The sequence below is a fragment of the Neophocaena asiaeorientalis genome, unplaced genomic scaffold (assembly GCF_003031525.2).
Source record: "Neophocaena asiaeorientalis asiaeorientalis breed wild unplaced genomic scaffold, Neophocaena_asiaeorientalis_V1.1 scaffold91, whole genome shotgun sequence".
Taxonomy (NCBI): Eukaryota; Metazoa; Chordata; class Mammalia; order Artiodactyla; family Phocoenidae; genus Neophocaena; species Neophocaena asiaeorientalis.
Window position 1 is genome coordinate 8,753,317 of NW_020173198.1, and position 18,510 is coordinate 8,771,826.

An 18,510-nucleotide genomic window follows, 5' to 3' on the forward strand; every position below is an offset into this window, starting at 1 on the left:
ACTCTCCTGGCTTCTTCCTACCCTCCCCTGACCTGCAATGGTTTCTGTTTCCTCAAGGCCTCTGCCTATTCCATCCTTCTGCTTATATATGGCTTCGGCTTAATTCTGAACTCTGCTTCCTCACGGCTTCTGCGTCCCATTCAGACTTTCCAAGACAGAAGATAGGTTTGAGTCACTTGGTCACTGTCAAGTACTGGATGGCACTGTTGGCAGAGCTGGGTGTCAGGCTCCCTTGTTACTGGCATTCACCAAAGTGACTGATGGGCACATCTCTCTGAAGAGAGGATAGACCCGTGTGGGTATTCTGAGTTGCATGACATAGCCGTGCAATGGTCAAGCACAGCAGAACACACAGGAAAGTTTAAAAAAACGGCAACAGATCATTTATCACAGATACTTTCAGAACCACTGGGGAAACTGCAGGAAAGGGCTCTGAGCCCAACTTCCAGAAAAGATTCCTAAGCCGCACAGCAGAACCGGGTCACTAAGGGAGCTGCTGCCTCTGGCCCCACTGCTGCCTGTGGAAGGCTTGTTGGAAGAAGGCTGGAATGGCTGGTCAGTGAATGCCACAGTGTCCATTCACAAACACCAGACTTCGTAACAACATTGACGTCCTGTTCACCCAGCTCTCACATGCTCCTCGAGCATTTGCACATTTTGTTTCCATTACCTGGAATGGCCTCCCTGAATTTCTGCTGGTCAAAATCTCCTCCCTTCCCTCCTCCCTTCCTTCCTTCCTCCCTCCCTCCCTTCCTTCCTTCCTCCCATAAAGCTCTATAAAGTAGCAGGCATGATGTTGGCTGATGGGGATACCAAGATGAATATGTCCCTGCCCCCAAGAATCTCATCACTTGGTTAGGGAGCTAGAGACAAACATAAATTAACCTGCCTTCCCAGAATGCGCTCTTTCTGTCCTATACGGGCACACCCTGGAGAGACCGCAGGTTCAGTTCCAGAACACTGTAATAAAGTGAATATCGCAATAAAGTGAGTCACACGAATATTTTTTTTATCTCCCAGTGCATATAGACATTATGTTTAAACGATACTGTAGTCTATTAAGTATGCAACGGCATTATGTCTAAAAAAACAATGTACATACCTAAATTTAAAAATATTTTATTGCTAAGAAATGCTAATCACCATCTGAGCCTTCAGTGAGTCAAAGAAGTAACATCAAAGATCACGGGTCAGGGCTTCCCTGGTGGCGCAGTGGTTGAGAGTCTGCCTGCCGTTGCAGGGGACATGGGTTTGTGCCCCGGTCCGGGAAGATCCCACATGCCGCGGAGCGGCTGGACCCGTGAGCCATGGCCGCTGAGCCTGCGCGTCTGGAGCCTGGGCTCTGCAACGGGAGAGGCCACAACATTGAGAGGCCCGCGTACCGCGCAAAAAAAGAAAAAAAAAAAAAAGATCATAGATCACAGATCACCATAACAAATATAATAATAATAAAGGTTTAGGGACTTCCCTGGTGGCACAGTGGTTAAGAATCCGCCTGCCAACGCAAGGGAACATGGGTTCAAGCCCTAGTCTGGGAAGATCTCAAATGATGCAGAGAAACTAAGCCCGTGTGCCACAACTACTAAGCTTGTGCTCTAGAGCCCATGAGCCACAATTACTGAGCCCATGAGCCACAACTACTGAAGCCCGTGCACCTAGAGCCCGTGCTCCACAACAAGAGAAGCCACCACAATGAGAAGCCCGTGCACAGCAACGAAGAGTGGCCCCTGCTCACCACAACTAGAGAAAGCCCGCGCACAGCAATGAAGACCCAACACAGCCAGAAATAAATAAATAAACTTTAAAAAACTTGAAATATTGTGATAATTACCAAAATGTGACAGAAGTGAGCAAATGCTGTTGGAAAAAATGGTGCCAACAGACTTGCTCACAGGGTGACCACAAACCTTCAGTTTGTTATAAATGCAATACCCATGAAGCACAGTAAAGCGAAGTGCCATAAGACGAGATGTGCCTGTAAAACTCTTTACAATGTGAAAGGGAGTGAAGCAGAGGGGTTCAGAGTCCAGCCCTGGAGTCAGCCTTGCCAGCTGTGTGACTCTGAGTAAGTTTCTTGCTCTCTCTCTGCCTCACTTTGCCCGTATGTAGAATGGCATTGATAGCAGCACCTCCCTCACTGGACTGGTTCTGAGCATTTCAGGAGACACCACAGGGGAAGAGCTGCGTCCAGGAGGCACACGGTATTTATCAAAGGGCTCCTGGGACTCACGCCTCAAGCATCTTTGCACAGACATTTCCACAAGCATTTTCACTACGTAACTAATTGGTCATGAGGCAATTTTGCTGTAAAAGATAAAATAACTGGATGACAGTTTGGTTTGACAATTTGCTTTCAATTGGTTGACAGTTTGGTTTTATTTCTCCACTGACATAGAACTCTCATTTTAATATTCCATCAATCTCAGCCCTCATGATGGTTTGTACAGTGATGAGTAGACGTGGCGGTCTTAAAATAGAGGATGATGACAACTACATACGTGAACTTGATAGAAAATATGATGATGAAAGTTACTGGAAGTGTGAAGTAAGACAGTATGCCAGAGCACATACTGTACCAGAAAATGATAACATATCAGTTTGCAGATCCTTCAGTGATTTGAAGGCACAGAGTTGAACCTACACCTTTCATAGAACTTTGGAACGTCTATCAGTAGACATGTGACAACCTGCCAAAAACAAACAGTTTTCCCAACTCGATACAAAGCTCAGGTGCAAATATGCATCCCGGTATTTGGAAGCTGATGCCCCTCTTAAGGATGGAAGAAATTTTAGAGAAAAAGAAAAAGTGCAAAGCTGAATGGGGAGATGAGTCAAAAGCAAAATCTCTCTAAAATACTATAAACAAAAGACTTGAAAGACAATTGCTTAGGTAAAACTTACAAAATAAAATCAATTATCTGTGCAGTATTGCCATAAATTGACACACATTTTAAATGTACTCAATATTTTTGCATTTTGCAATAAAGTCTTTTTAATTTTGTTATTCATTTCTCATGTTTCATTATGTCCTTTTTAATGTCCCTCTTTTGGTTTTCATTATTTTATCTTTTATAGCAACATTGCCTTAAGGCCAATTAGTTATGTGATGAGAATGTTTGCAGTGGAAATACCAGACATGCTATCAAGCACACTGTCCCTTCCCATCCTTCAAAGCCTGATCAGATGTTCCCTCCCAGGAGCCTTCCCTGGGCCTCCCATGGGAAATGTCACCACCTCGTTCCCTTTTCCCCTCATCAATTTTGCCATTCTTCCTCCACAGGACACACCTCCGGGATATCAGAAATGTTGGGAGGGGTGTGTATATACATTTGCTGAGCTGTTAAAAAAACCCAGGAGTGGCCTTTGTCAACTATTAAACATTAAAGGAGATTTTTAATGAAATAATGATCAAAAGTCAATGAAACAGTGGCAGTTTTCTGACTCCATCCACACTGTGTGGTGTTTTAGTCCATAAGTGCAGAGCCCCCTCTTTTCCGTCACATCCCCCTCTGCCTGGCACATGGTATGTTGGGTAATAAATTAATGAATAAATGAATTTGTACTTGCTCTGAAACATACAGTAGATTTTTCCAAGAGCAAAGTTCTGAGGTCTGTACCTTGAACTCTCTGGAGGAAATGAGCTACGGAAACTGATTACAGGCAGAAAAGATAGTAACGGTAATACAGTACATCATTTACTGAGGGTGGCTCCCCAAAAATATTTGCCCACATCCTAACCCCTGAAACCTGTGAATATGAACTTAATTTGGGGAAAAAAAAGGGTTTCAACATATGAATTTTGAGGGGACACATTTCAGTCCACACACCACCCTAGGCCAGGCTAATCAGTGCATTCTCTTACTTGGTCGCTTTTAGAGTAGGACCCAACGTTATCCCTAGGCATGACATTTGCTACAACTCTCAGGCAACCGAAGCTCTCTTTTCCTCTTCATTGAGGAAAACATAAGGCTAGAGCAGCCAGGGGCCTATGGAGAGAGCCTCGCAGAGAGCGCAGCCCACTGAGAAGAAAGCAGAGCTAAGAAGTGGATTGAGCGTACCTAGATCCAGCCATACTGAAGCAGGAGCCCCATGGACGTCTCAGTTAATACGACAATAAAATGCTTTCTAAGCTGTGTTTCCGTCACCTGCAACCCAAAGAATCCTGACTAATAGACCGTGATCTCACAGCTAATAGTAGTGGGAATGGGGATCTGAAAGCATTTCTGCTCAGCTCTGAGAGGCTTTCCTGGGAGTAATCTTGGTGCTTAAGCCAGGAGCATCCTCTGAGTCCTGATTCCCAGATGGCATGTGGGTTCTGACATTTTTAATCTATTTACCCTTGCTCTCCGGGAGCAAGGAAGGTGCAAGAAGTGTAAATAAGTACAGTTAATTGTTTAAGTAAATTCGGATAATTAAATAAATGCCGATCATTTCAGGGAGCGCTGCCTGTTATGAAACAAAACAAAGCTTCCTGGACGGAGGTCCCAGGGTAGGTCCTGACAAAGGACACTTCTCAGCAGTTGAGGAAGGGACTCCCCAGTCCCCTTCCCTGAGTCCTGCCTCCCAGCTTCTCTGGAGACAGGTGTTCAAGGCACAGCTCTGCTAAAGCTGTGTGACTTTGGGCAAGGAGTGAACCTGCCTGCACCTCAGTTTCCTCATCTGAAAAATGGGGAAAGTAATAGTGTCCCTTTCATAGGATGAACTGGGGAGCGAATGTGTAATGTGATCAGCACAGTACTGGCACACAGTATGACCTTTGTAAAGGCTGTGATTATTACTTCAAGGCTGGATCCTCCTCATCCAGGTCTCAGACCAACTGTGGGTCTCAGACCCACAGAGAGCCTCAGGCTTCCACAGGGCAGCCCCTACCTTCACATTCCCTCACACAGTTTTGCTTCTTTCAGGGCATTTTCTGCTGTGGATCCCTTGTCTTTCGGTTTCCTTTTCTCGAAAGGCAGTAAGCCTTACGGAGGGCACAAGCCTTGTCTATTTTGTCAACTGCTATTTCGCCAGCACCTGCTCTCGCGCCTGGCACATAGTAGGTGCTCAGTAGATACTGGTTTGAATGAAGGACTGCGGCACCCTGGCAAGGGCAGCTTCCGTTCCAGGGCCTGCCACGCCACCAACACCACGCCACCACGACTTGCTGGGGGAGCGGGGGATGGACGGTTCCGTCGTGCGCTCTTTTTCCCTCCTTTCAACTTCCCAGTGTAACTTTGTGTGAATACAACTGCAGAAGCTCCCTGGACAAGGCTACCGCCCCGCAATCAGAGCCTTCCTGGTTCTGCCTTCGGGGAGGGAGGATAGGGGTGGCCCGCGGGAGGCCAGTTGCCAGCGCGTCCTGAAGTCCCTCCCGCCGCCTCGCGTCGCTTTAAGGCGGAGGCCCGGGAGGGGGCCGACCCCGCCCGCCCGCTCGCCTCGCGGCTCCAGACTTCGGCATTTCCTCCCTGCTAGCTGGCGCGGCCTCGCCTCCCCTCGGAAGAGGAAACTCCCGTGGCCGAGTAACGGGAACAAGAGCGGAGGGGAGCAGCGGGGGACTCCGGAGACCGACGGCGCCGGGAGGGCGGCCCGAGGTAGGAGGCGAGCGCAGCGGGACCAGAAGCTGGCCGAAGGCGGCGCGCCGGGGAGCGGGGCGGGGAGGGCCGCCGGGCCGGACGCAGCGCACAGTCGGCACGGGGCGCGGCTAGGAGCCGGAGCGTGCAGGGCGGGCCGCTGCTGGAAGGAGCGCTTGAGCTGGGAGAGGAGGCCGAGCTGGAGGGCTGCTTTCCCCGGCCCTGCGACGGGGTCGCCGCCGCGGAGGCGAAGGGAACCGGGACAGCGGGGCTGCCCGGGCGCTGCGCGCATGCTGGGCCTGGGACGCCGCCGGGGCTCGCGCCCTGGGCTGCTCGGCCGCCGTTGCCCCGGGCGTCCGGCATGTCGGTGCACTACACCCTGAATCTGCGCGTCTTCTGGCCCCTGGTGACTGGCCTGTGCACCGCCCTCGTGTGCCTCTACCATGTCCTGCGGGGAAGCGGGGACGCCCGGACCGAGCCCCCCGAAGGCGCGGACGGCGGCTTCCCGCTGCTCAAGGTGGCCGTCCTGCTGCTCCTCGGCTACATCCTCCTGCGCTGTCGCCACGCTGTCCGGCAGCGCTTCCTGCCGGGGTCTCCCCGCCTGGGGGGCCACTCCGCCTTCTCTCCTAGACACTTAGGGGAGCCCAGCCTCGACATCTTGCTGGAGAGTTATTACGAGCACGAGGTGCGCCTGTCGCCGCACGTGCTGGGCCACAGCAAAGCACACGTGAGCCGGATCGTGGGCGAGCTGGTCCGGGCTGGCCGCGCCCGAGGGTCCCCAGGCCCCATCCCCGGGGGAGCGCTGGCCTTGGCCTTTCGCGGAGATTTCATCCAGGTAGGCAGTGCCTACGAGCAGCATAAAATCCGCCGGCCCGACGGCTTCGACGTGCTGGTGCCGCTGCGCCTCCCTCCCCTGGTGGCGCTGGAGCCGCGGAGCCTGGGCGCGGAGCCCGCGCTGGCCCCAGCCTTCCACGGCTGCTTCGTGTGCGCACTGAAGGCGCCGCCAGGGGCTTCCGGGGGCCACTGGCTCCGGGACTCCAAAGCCTTCGCCGACGGCTTCTGCGTGGATGTGCGCGGGCGGCGCCATCTCTCGGCTACGCTGGTACTGCGCTGGTTTCAGTCGCACCTGCAGCGCTCCCTGGCCACCGTGCGCTACAGCCTGGAGGGGCGTTGTCGGGTCAGCCTGACCCCAGGCGGCCTGGAGCAGCCCCCTACCCTACACGTCCTCCCCTGCCGCACCGATTACGGTTGCTGCCGCCTTTCCATGGCCGTGCGTCTCATCCCTGCCGTCCACTTGGGCGACAGCGTCTTCTTGGTGGCCCCACCACCGCCACCCTCACCCGTCGGGCCCCTGTCGGAGCTCCCGGGAGGCCTGCGCGCCGATGCACTGTGGGGTGTGAACACGGCGCGCCAGGAGCAGAAGCTGCTGAGCTGGCTGCAGGAAAGGGCCCCTCCAGGTGCCTGCTACCTCAAGTGCCTGCAGTTGCTGAAAGCTCTGCGAGACCTGGGCGCCCGCGGGCTGGACCCGACGGCCGCCACCCAGTGGGGACGCATCCTATCCTCATACGTGCTCAAGACAGTGCTGCTGGCGGCGCTGCTACGCCAGGGGGCTCCCGCGCAAGGCTGGGACGAGGCGCACCTGGGCGAGCGCTTGGAAGAGCTAGTACAGTTCCTCAGGGATTGCCTGCTGCGACGCCGTACACTCTTCCACTGCCTCCTGGGCCCTGGAGGGGCGGCCGCCGAGGTGGGCCCACTGCCCAAGGTACTGCGTGAAGCCACCCCGGTTGACCTCCTGGCCACTTTCGACCGGCAGGCCCGGGAACTCGCAGCGGCACGGTTGCTGTCCACGTGGCGAAGGCTGCCCCAGCTTCTCCGGGCCTATGGGGGTCCCCGCTACCTTGCCAGGTGTCCCCCACCCCGGAATCAGCGCCCCCAGGGGTTCCCTGAAGATGAACCATAAACCCTGCCAGACTCCCAGCCTGGCCTGGTGCTCCTGAAGCCTCACCCACCAGGTGGGGGTGGGGATGGCAGTGAAGCCAGTTTAAGGCAAGGAAGATGACCTGCAGAAGGTGTTGGAACATTCAGAGGATGACATTTGGTGGCTTCAGCATCACCGCCTGGCTCCACAATCCAGATAGCTGTGGCATCTTTTTCACGCCCACCAGAGTGTCCTGGGCAAGCTACGGAAAGACGTTCAACGTTAGCAGCTAAGAGTTGGTCCAAATGTTGGTTTGTGTGGAATGATTCTGTAGAAGGATCCAGCTTTTAGGGAGGATCAGTAAAGGAAGGGATTGTGGGTTGTTTAGACAGATCTCTCTGGCCCCCAAATTTAAAGAAGCTAATGTTTTCTGACACAGCTACTTGGTAGGTCCTGGGTTCCTGATTGTCTTTTTAAAAATCTGAATCTTTATCTACAACTGGAATTGTAGTTCTATTCTAGAGGCTTATGTTCTGAAGAACATACTTTCCACTGTTCAAATTGGTATTAATGTATTTTTTAAAGGCCCATCACAGGTGTTTGACAGGATTATGAAGAATTAAGTCACAGGTGTTGAAAGGCAGTCAGGAGTTGGTTAGTGAAACTTCCAGAGCAAATAGCACTTTATTTTGATCAGTTCTTTCATTTTGTGGTAATCGCTAGTGCCAAGTGTGGCATCTGAAAGGGAGGCCAGTTACATTGACTATTAAGAAAGGTGCAGTCTTGAGGAGCAGGCTTGCTCAGCATCCCTCTAGGCACGCGCTGGGATGTGCACCAGTCAGCGCTGATTCATTGAGCCCCTGCTGTGAGCCAGTCACAGTGCAGAGTGGCAACAGGATACGTGCTTCAGACAACACTGGTGAGGGCATGAAACATGTTGGGTCTCGAAAAAGATGTATTGATATTTCACTCTTTGCCTAGCAAGATGTCTCACCAGGGCTTGCTGCTGGCTGGAGACAGAAACCTTTTTTTTTGTTTGTTTTAAGTCTTTTTGCCAAACCCCTTTGCATGGAGATTTCTTTCTGAGTTTAATGAGATAATGAAGAGGCAATGCCTGCTTTCAGCCAATGCTCAGTGATCCTCCGTGGTTGGGAAGTTTTGCTCTCATTGCCCAAGCGGCCTTTAATTGGCCCGAAGCCCACCTTTGAGGAGTGGTTGATTCAGCACAGGTCTTGCAATGCATTTCACTTAGAGTTCAGTTATCTTGGGCTCTGTGCTTGAGGATCAGTTATTTCCCAATCAGCTGACAGAGGAGAAAGACAGCAGAGGAGGGCAAGTTAGGGGGAGATGGAGGGAGACATCCTTTGTCAGCTGTCTGTTCTTTCTTCTCTCTGGGCATAAATATCACCAGGCTGGGTGTATTTTGCAGGTAGCGCATTCTGAAATCCCTCACCGTCCTCCCACATTTCTAACAGCTCTCAAGTTGCATCAGTCGACATAAAACTCAGTTGAAGTTTAGAATGGTCCATCACCTGCTGAATAGAAAATGCAGCCGATCCCAGTGATATACTTTGGGATTTTTATAGCTTTGGGATTTTTTTTTTTTTAACAGAGACTCTTAAAGGTAAAACTTGGAAGACAGAAGTAGCCACATGAATTGGGCCATTGTTTAATTTCTGAGCTATTTTGAGGGAACTCTTTAAACTTTCTTTCTTTAGGGGACCTACTTGGCCACTGTGGGGAAATCGTTGTGAATAAATGATTTATAGGGAATCCTTCTCATCAGAGCTACAGAGATTTCTTATGTCCTTTGCAACCTTGGGCTGTAAGAGAAACAGTCGCAAATGTTGTGCTGTGTCTTTGAGGTTGTTTGGGGACATTTCCCCTGGATACCACAGAGTCATTCCTAGTTTTTGAGGTCAGTGTTAGGTCATAAGGTACTGCATTTAGCACAGGAATCAGTCTACCGACTTCCTGCGAAGATATAAACTGCACAGGGTTTTTTAAAATTATTTTTAAAATAAATTCCAAGAGTAGGTAGATCTTTATATAAATATATATATTTATAATGTTTCTATACTCAGCTACAATTTCCCCTGTAGTTGGAGTGGGGGAAAGCGAGGCTATTAGAGGGATTATCAAGCTTTAAAAGCTGAATTTTCCAAATATTTCTAGCTGAGTTGATAGGTTCCTCTTTTATCTGAATAGCATTTTGAAGTTTGAATCTGGTAACATACAGTTCTTGTAGTTTCTTTGTGGGTTTTTGGTTTTTTTTTTCAGGTTAATTACCCAAAGCCTCATCCATCCTCAAGGTTTTTAAATTTTATTTTTTTTAATTAATGGGGCATTGTGTTTGTGAATTTTTAAAATAGTAATGTTTTATTTAAATGCCATGCTGAGCAATTGTTCTCTGTACATGGTAACCAAAAACGTAGAGATTTCGATCAATTTTGATCAATGTTTAGTAATCCAAAACATGTACTGTGTACAAATAAAATAATATGGCATATTAGTCAGGTGTGATGGTTGCCCAAGGCACTTAAATTAAGCTCAATTCTGTATTTTATTAGGGCTCCATCACGTCCTTGATTGAAATATATACATTTTTGGTGTATACTTGGTACTGGAGATTCATATACTGCAAATATTCTCATACAAGAAAGCTCAGAATTGTGCGTGCTTTTAAAAAAAGATTAACTGTCCAGCCAGTGTCCGAAGAAAGTGTTTGGAGAGATGACTCAGCCATTTTGCCTAAAGACACCCTTCAGTAACTCCCACTGACCAGTCTTGGGAGTCATCCCGGAATGCTCGTGGGCTGAGAGGAGGAGACTGTGTTTTTGCAAAATGAAACTGAAGCTAAAAGGGAAAATGTGAGCAAACCAAGAGAAATCCGAAGATTTCAGGAAGGAGGACTTAAGATGGACGTGAAACGAAGAGCTGGGCAGAAGGGGAGATGGGGTGGAAATCACACGAGGGTGCGAGAGAGGTCTGGGTTAGGAAACACATTTTCTAGATATGTGCTACTTCAAACCAGGGGTCGCAAACTCAGCAGCCTGCAGAAGCAAGTTAGGGAGGTACATAAGAGAAGGGTTGGGTGGTGATGGGGGCTGTGCCGTCTTCAGGGGCCACATGGCTCAGCTCCATGCGGGGAAAAGGGTAGGGTGGGGCTGGAAATAGAAAAACAAAAAAAAAATGAAACTTTCTGATTTTTAAACAACATAATTTAAAAATATCCAAAACACAAGTGGGCCAAAAAACACATTTGCTTGAGCCTGGGGGCCACCAGTTTGCGACCCCTGCCTTAGACGGTAACCCCTCAAGTATGTATAAGGTTATATTTATTGTTATGGATATGATGTTGTTATACATGGTGGTGGGACATGATATTTCAAGTCTGCTTTATCGCTCAGAGCTAAGCTTTATTGTAGAAACAAAACCCCCAAATTAACACGGCCACAGATAACACTTAACTCACAATTCCCGGAAGGATTCTCCACCCTGGACCCATAGGAGTCAGATGGGACATCAGACCACTAGGGGCCAGCTCTTGGCATTTCCTTCCTGGTGAGTTGGGGCCAAACTCCTTGGCTCTGTCGGAGTCCGCAGGTGAGCAATCAGGAAGGATTGCAGAGTAACTTGTTTTCTTCTTTATTTGTATTTTATTTTTATTTTTAAATTAATTATTATTTTTTTTAGTAGTTTCCTAGCCTTTGCAATGATGGTTGGTGGCCGTGAACACCGGCAAAGTAGTTCTGGGTCTCCCAGCCAAGCTTCTTAGGCTTGTTACCAGCCCCAGTGCCAAGAGCACTGTTCTGATCATATGTTTCTATCCCTTTCTGACTCCGTGGCTCCCACCAAAACTGACATCCTAGCCTTCTGAAGGAATGAAACTAATAGCCTTCCAAAGTGTCTCCTTTAACCTCATGGAGTAAGTCACCTTTTCCGTAAAATGTGGCTTTTGACCGTGACGATGACTTATCGTATCCACGTGGAGGAAGGTTATTACCTCCCTCCCCAGTGGTGGGAAAAATGAACCTGGTGAACATTCCCAGTATCCCTCGGGAAGGAAAAGAGTTCAGTGTTATCATTGTGGCATTTGTTAGTTTTTATAAAAAATTGCATGTCTGTTTCTTAGACACTACTGTTTATTTTTTCTGTACCTACATAGCACACGATTTGGTGGGGATGAAGCAAGTATAAGTTGGGAGAGGACGAAGATGTATGTGAACATCAGTACAGAGAGAACAGACTAAAACATGCAGCTAAATTATATGTAATCTGGTTTTAGAAGTATCAGATATTCAGGAATATTTTTAGCACCCTTTGCTTAAAAAAAAAAATGCCTTGATTCAGTCACTTGACTTGAAAACATTCCTCTTATTTTACTGTTATTTTTAGTGTGGATTTGGACCCCAAACTGTGTATTATGATGCAGTCTATTGGCTGTGGTCATAGTGTATGTTTTGTTCCAATAACAGAGACCAAAGAGGTAATCAGCTATGGTTCAGCTGCTACAGTTGTGTGATTAAAAGGCGTTCTAATCACACCAGATTTCCATGGCCCAAATAGTCGAGGCCGGCCATTTGTTTTCTATTTCAGGTTGGAGTAAATTTGCACTTTTAATCATATGGGTCATTTGGGGACCTTGTTCTTTCATACTTTGCTTTATTAATAAAGGAACTTGTAGAAACCTGTGAACTGAACATCAGATGTGGGGAGGGTTGTCGTCTTCCTGGAGGCTACACTGGCTTGTGATCCCTTACACAGGCCCACCTGCTTTCAGTGAGTGGGTGTATGGGACTTTTTTCCACACAGCAAAGTTGGGATCGTTGTACAGAATTGGCACCGTACACAGGTGGGAAAGGATGCCAGTTCATGGCTCTGTAGGCACCCGGGGGCCTGCCTTCAGGTCTTTTTCTGATCGAGAACATTCTGGCCCTGCCCCTCTTCTGTCACCCACCTCTACCCCCTCCACCCTCGGCTCTCACACACCAGCCCAAACACAACTCAGGTCTTGGCCTGTGGCTAATTTATAGCTCAAGAATTTTGCCCAGAAATCTCTTAGGCCCCCAGGTCCTCTCCAAATGGTAAACATTTGCTAATACGAAAACCCACCAGGCTTCATGAGAGATGGAATCTTGGAGGCCACTCTTCAAAGCCTTGGAGCCAGGTGGAAGTTTGGGGACACCTGCAGCCACTGGCTGGCTAAACTGCTTGTGGAGAGCACTCTCCCAGGGGAAAGGTGTGGTGGGCTGTGTTTTGTTTCGTTTTCAACAATTAGTTCTTGAGTGGCTACTGTCCCCAGGCATTGAGGACACACAGAGGCAACCACAGATACGGCCTCTCATGAGCCCACAAACTGCTGTGAGAGGGCAGGCAGTTAAAGAAGTCATTTCTGTGCAGTGTGGTGGGTGCTAGGTGGCGGAGGGGTCTGGAAGCGCAGAAGAGGGGAACCTCAATGCAGTCGGGGGTTTCAGGGAGGGCTGCTCGGAAGAAGTGTCACAGTTGAGATCCAGAGATAGGAGTTTGCTGCGTGAAGGGAGCTGTGCTGGAGAGGAATGCATCGGACACAGAGGTGACAGGAGCAGTCAGTTTGGCTGGAAAGTGGGGGTGGACGGGAGCGAGGAGGCTCCAGGGGCAAAGGATGAGGTGGGAGAGGTAGGAAGGCACCAGGGCACAGGGGTTCTGGAAGCCAAAGCTTCTCAAACTCGAATGTGCAAACCACTTGGGCGTCTCGTCTGAACGCAAGTTCTGATCCCGCAGGTCTGGATGTGACCTGAGAGCCCACCTTCCTAATAGATGATGGCAATGCCACTGATGCAGGGGCCACTCTTTGATCACAAGTTTGTAGACCACACTGAAAGTCTGGACTGGTCCCCAAGATACTGGCAGTCCACCTTAGGAAGGAATGACAAGGTCACATTTGAGTTTGGCCCACTCTGGCTGCAAGGTGGAGAATGGGTTGAGCAGGGGGTGGCAATTCATCTATTTTTGTAAATAAAGTTTTATGGGAACACAGCCACACACATCCATTTACGTACTGCTCTGGCTGCTCTCTGCCTCCATTAGCAGGGTTGAGGAATTGCAAAACAACACTGAAAAGAATTACTATCTGGCCTTTTACGGAAAAGTTGGCTGGACTTAATCAGACTGGAAATCATCAGAGGCTGCAGTGGTCCAGGCCCAGGCAGGGGAGTGGGGACAGAGACACAAGTTACTCTGGAGACAGACCAGTGTCATGTTAGGGCCAGCACTTTAACACCAAGAGGCCTGTCTTCAAGTCTTGCATCCTGCACTTCTCATCTGTGTGTCTCTCTGCAAGTTACCCAATCCTGTCTGGGCCTCAATTCCCTCATCTGTAAAATGGGATTAATAATAGGACCTCCCTCATAGGAGTGAAAGAGATCAAGTTGATTGCGCCTGCAAAGGACTTGCAGTTTTCGGGGTGGAATTTTCATTTAGTCAGTGTCTCCAACCTCTTCCTCTGCTCCCTTTGGGCTCATTCTTCCTCCTCTGCAGGGTGCGTTTCCCTTTTGTCCACCCAACCATCTCTCTGCTACCCAGATTTTGTTTATCTTGCTCCTTGATGCCCATGGTGTTCCCCTGTAGGAAAAGCTCTTACTCTGGGTACCATGTAGCCTGATTACAAAAGTGGCCGCCCCTGTTCTCTAAAGCTTTCTATACCTCTGCCCCTGGCGAAGTGACTTTGCAGTCTCTCCCGTCACGAAGGAAGTCTTTTTACCTACACGTTGAAATTGGAATGGCTTTGTGACTTTCTTTAGTCAGTAGAATGTGGCGGAAGGGGCATTGTGCTAGTTCCCGGCCTAGGCCTGTCTGCCTCTGATTGTTCTCTTGGAAGCCTGCTGCCCCCACGTGAATAACTGGCCTTGCTGGAGGATGAGGGACCACGTGATCGTGTCGCCAGAGCTGACAGCCACCTTTGACACATGACCGAGACCATCCCAGACCAGCTCCGTTTCCCCTTCTCCCCCGCAACTGACCAGACAACAGAATGATTGAAACACTTGAACGAGCCTGGCCAAGACCAGCTGAGCCTGGCCCAGATCAGCAGACCCGCCCAGCTGGCCCATAGACTCCAAGCAAAAATGAACACATTGTTTTAAGCCACTGAGTTAGTGGTAGTTTGTAGCTCAGCTGTAGCTAAATGATTTGGAAACTTAAAAAAAAAGAAGAAATCTGGAGGGGCTGCCAGTGGAGTAAATACAGGCAGTCTCGACTTCTGTGCATTTGACTTTCAGACAGCCAGGCTTTGATACAACCCACCTTCCCGCAGTGAATCCAGGTTTCCCTCATCTGCTGAAGCACAGTGTTGGCTGAGTTGTGGCAGTGTTGCCATCTTTTGGGGGGCGTGCTTACACGGCTGTTTGTGTTCCTGCACTTGCCCTTATCTCATAAAAGCAAATGGAAGCTGGAAAATGAAAGTGCTGATTCAGGTGACAACATGCCATAGGTCTCACAGGTAATACAATTGAGACACTGATTCAGCATCTCCTCTTGGCTAAGCTTCAGCTTCAGTCAGGTACTGGCTGGTGTTAAGCTGGTGGGTGTTGTGTTCAACTGTAAAGGAAGAGAACGGCAATGATAAAGGGCATGTGGGAAACTGTATCACTTAGGAAGACATTTGGCCACAACTTGTGAAAACCTAATCTATAGTGACGAATTACTTTTTCTCATCATCCAGAAGCCTGGAGGTAGGCATCCAGCAGTTTAGGGATGAATCAGGGATCCAGGCATCTCTTTGCTCTGTCATTCTGGGCATTTTCACCTTTATCTTCATGCTTGTCCTATCAAGATCCCACAATGGCTACTATAGCCATGGAGAAGAGAAACTGGATTAAGGAATGCAGTAGACTTCCCTTACATCTCATTGGCCAGAATGGTGTCACATGACCACTCCTAGCTGCAAGGGAAGCTGGAAAGAGAGCCCGCACATGGCACACAGCAGCCCTGAGCAAAATATGAAAAAAGAATGGGTATTAGTGAGTAAATAAGATTCTGCCACAGAAATGCTAGAAACAAATAGCAGAAGATTATGTCACTGAAGTGAGAAGTAATTGGGGAATTTATAATTCCATAATTATATAATTTATACCCATCCTGAGTCCTAGCATATAGTAAATGCTCCATAAATGTTAGGACTGAAGTCCCAGCTCTACCATTCCCTGGCTGTAATCTTTTAGGCAAGTCCGTTAAGTTTTCTGGACATCAATTTCCTCATTTGCAAAATGGGGTTGATAATCCCTCCTTTTATAGGCTAATTGGGAGAATCAAAGAGTAATGCACATGGGATTGAGAAGCACTACCAAACGTTAGTTGCCATATCTTAGGAGTGGTGCCCCAGCATCTTTGGAACAACAGGAAGGTGAATCCGTATCTTAAGGGGTAGGGGTCACCCTCAGGCACTCTGCTCAGAGCCTGCCCATCACCAAACTTCCTTTCCCACAGGACTGTGAGTGAGTTTGCACTTATGAATATTTGTTGTTCATGTTCCCAGGAGGGAGGACATCCAATGAGAGAAACGATCACCCTTGTATCTCTTTCTTTCTTTTGAATTGTGTCATCTTCTAAGACTTCTCCCCACTTCATTTCTCAAATGAAATTTGAGTCCTGGTGGAAAACTCAGGCTAGCAGTTCTCGGTCCTGGCCCTGGCTATACAAGGGGCTTTGTAAAATTATCCATGCTCAGGACTCTACCCTGGCCCAGTGATGTCAGAAACTCTCCAGGTGCAGCCCAGGCATGGATACGGCTCTGTGGACGATTCTAGAATGCAGCCAGTGTTGTGAACCACTGACTTAGGTCAGATGGCCTCTCTGGAACCTTTCAGCAGAGAAACTGGGATCTCCCCACCAGGTGCTGTGGAACCACCAGCTGGTGTGTGTAAGGTTTGCTCTGGGACAGAGACAGGCAGCTGAAGGGTTGGCGGTGGTGGTGTAGGAATAAAACCCTAGGACAGAACTCTTCAGCTGGGGCATACAAGGCAAAATATTGCTAAGCAGGCGCAGGATTTAATCCCACTAGCAGTTCCCTTTTTCTACAACCCCAGGGATATGAAAACATTTTTTTTTGAAATTTTGAATTAAAAAAAATGTCATCAGAGTCACCCTGAAACTTCTCAGCAAAGAAAAGCCTCTATAATAGAAGTGATGGTTCCCTCATTCTTTTTGTCATCTAGCCTGGAGAGGACATACATCATATACAGCCTAAGTTCACAAAATGCTGGCTCTTTTCATGAATATTCAGTGGTTTCTCCCATGCTTTGTCTCAGTGTCTCCCCTCCCCCCACTACCATCTTAGATGCAGTGACTTTAAGCCGGCACTTAAGAAAAATTACAGTCCATCAAGTCACCTTCCAATGAAACCAGGAAAAAAAATACTAGGAATCCCACTGTGTGCCAGACTCAAACTAAGAGCTTTTAAGGACCTTATGTCATCAAAAGATTTTTATCTTTATTGTTTATTTAATCATTGGTCTCCTTGAATTAGGAGCTAAGCCCCTGATGGGCGGCTGTCGATCCTTATCGAAGTGAAACCATTAAAACGTACTTCAACCATGGAGAAAAATGCTTTTGACATTTGGAGATGGGGGGCCCTCAGGGTCTTGCATGGCAAGAAACTGCACTGAAAACACTGCTCCATATTTTAGGCAAAGGATTTGTGATGATTGGTTATTTTTCCTCTGATAAATACCTGATTTTCAAAACACAGTCTAATTAGTAGGAATCTCCACTTTCCAAGCCTTCAAAATGCATTTGGTAGTCCTCACACCAAGACCTGTGAGACCTGTGAGTGGCCAGCCAAGAAGTCTGAGCCCTTCCTACATGTAGCAGAGACTCTTTGGCTACTTCCTTGTAGCCCTTCCTACAAGTAGCAGAGACTCTTTGGCTACTTGCCGAGTATCCCCGAGGAACCCAATATCTCCCAGCACCCCTGCAGTTTGATAGGGCTGACTGACTGGTTCTGACCAGTAGGCAGGGAGCAGAAGGGACTGGTTATGATCCTGCAGAGGCAGTAAAGGCCACACACGAAGATGCCAGCAGCACAAGATGGAACCGAGAACAGCTGCCCTTGCCAGTCACCTGATTCCTACTGGCCTTTGATTGAGTTAGAAATCCACCTGTGTGCTGTTAGGCCTCTGAAACGAAATGTCAGGGTTCTTTGTTTCAGCAGCATAGCCCAGCCTAACCTAACTAATACAAGAGGCTGCTGAAGAGGGCTCCTATCCTAACCCCGTTTTGGAAGACCCTATCGGAAGCCTCTCAAATTCATGTGTTGATTAAAAATGAGGAGATGTTCTTCCCTAGAGCCCCAGAAATGTCCAGATTATGAAGTTTTCCATCTCCATTCACACTCATTCAGTAACTAATCATTGAGTGCCAGGCCCTGTGCTGGCCCTGGGGACAGAGTGGTTAGCAAAACAGACACCATCTCATTTGGCTGCAGCTTTCAATCTGCTGGAGGACGCAGATGCTTAAGCCTGCCAACCAATGCTGAATAACAAATAGAGGTAGAAGCTTTGAAGGAAAGAAACAGGTTTCTATGACACTGTAAATCCAAAAGAGTTTAAGGCAGCCCCGGGGGGGTTAGGGAAGACTTCCTGGAAATCTTGGAGCCCAGCACAGGAACCCATGGGGTCTGTGTCAGAGTGTCACCTTACAGAGCATTTACTGTGTGCAAAGCTCCTTACCAAAGGCTTGATGCACAGTATCTTCATTTGATTGTTGTAACAGTCCTAGGAGGTGGTGCTAATATCATCCCCATTATACAGGTAAGGAAACTGAGGCTCAGCAAGACGAGGCTGAATGCCCAATGCCACTTAGTAAGCAAGTGCGGACAAGGATTTGAACCCACATCTACTGGCTCCCAAGCTAACACTTGATGCATTTCTGGCCCCTGCAAACTGACCCAAGACGGTTAGTCATGCAGGAAGTAGCCCCTCTGGAGTCCCACAGTGGGAGAACAAAACGAAACCAGCAGGCAGATGTTTACAGGTTGCCTAGAAAAGCCCCCCCCCCGCCCCC

At 48.7% G+C, this 18,510-nt stretch overlaps 1 protein-coding gene and 1 long non-coding RNA gene across 2 annotated transcripts in view; both read left to right on the forward strand.

Moving 5' to 3' along the window:
• The first annotated feature begins 5,370 nt into the window (after positions 1-5,370).
• The window catches only part of LOC112399387 (uncharacterized), a 35,267-nt gene continuing 22,127 nt past the window's right edge, over positions 5,371-18,510 (forward strand). Inside the window, exon 1 of the long non-coding RNA XR_003003208.1 lies at positions 5,371-5,573. This is a non-coding gene — a long non-coding RNA (uncharacterized LOC112399387). The remainder of the gene's footprint in view (positions 5,574-18,510) is intronic.
• ITPRIPL2 (ITPRIP like 2) lies at positions 5,567-12,160 on the forward strand. The gene has a single exon (XM_024744551.1). It carries the CDS (start codon positions 5,914-5,916, stop codon positions 7,510-7,512), a length of 1,599 nt encoding a protein of 532 aa, XP_024600319.1. The 5' UTR covers positions 5,567-5,913; the 3' UTR covers positions 7,513-12,160.

Bases quoted from the DNA above. Each gene is read 5' to 3' on its own strand.
- ITPRIPL2 (XM_024744551.1), top strand. From the start codon at position 5,914: ATGTCGGTGCACTACACCCTGAATCTGCGCGTCTTCTGGCCCCTGGTG.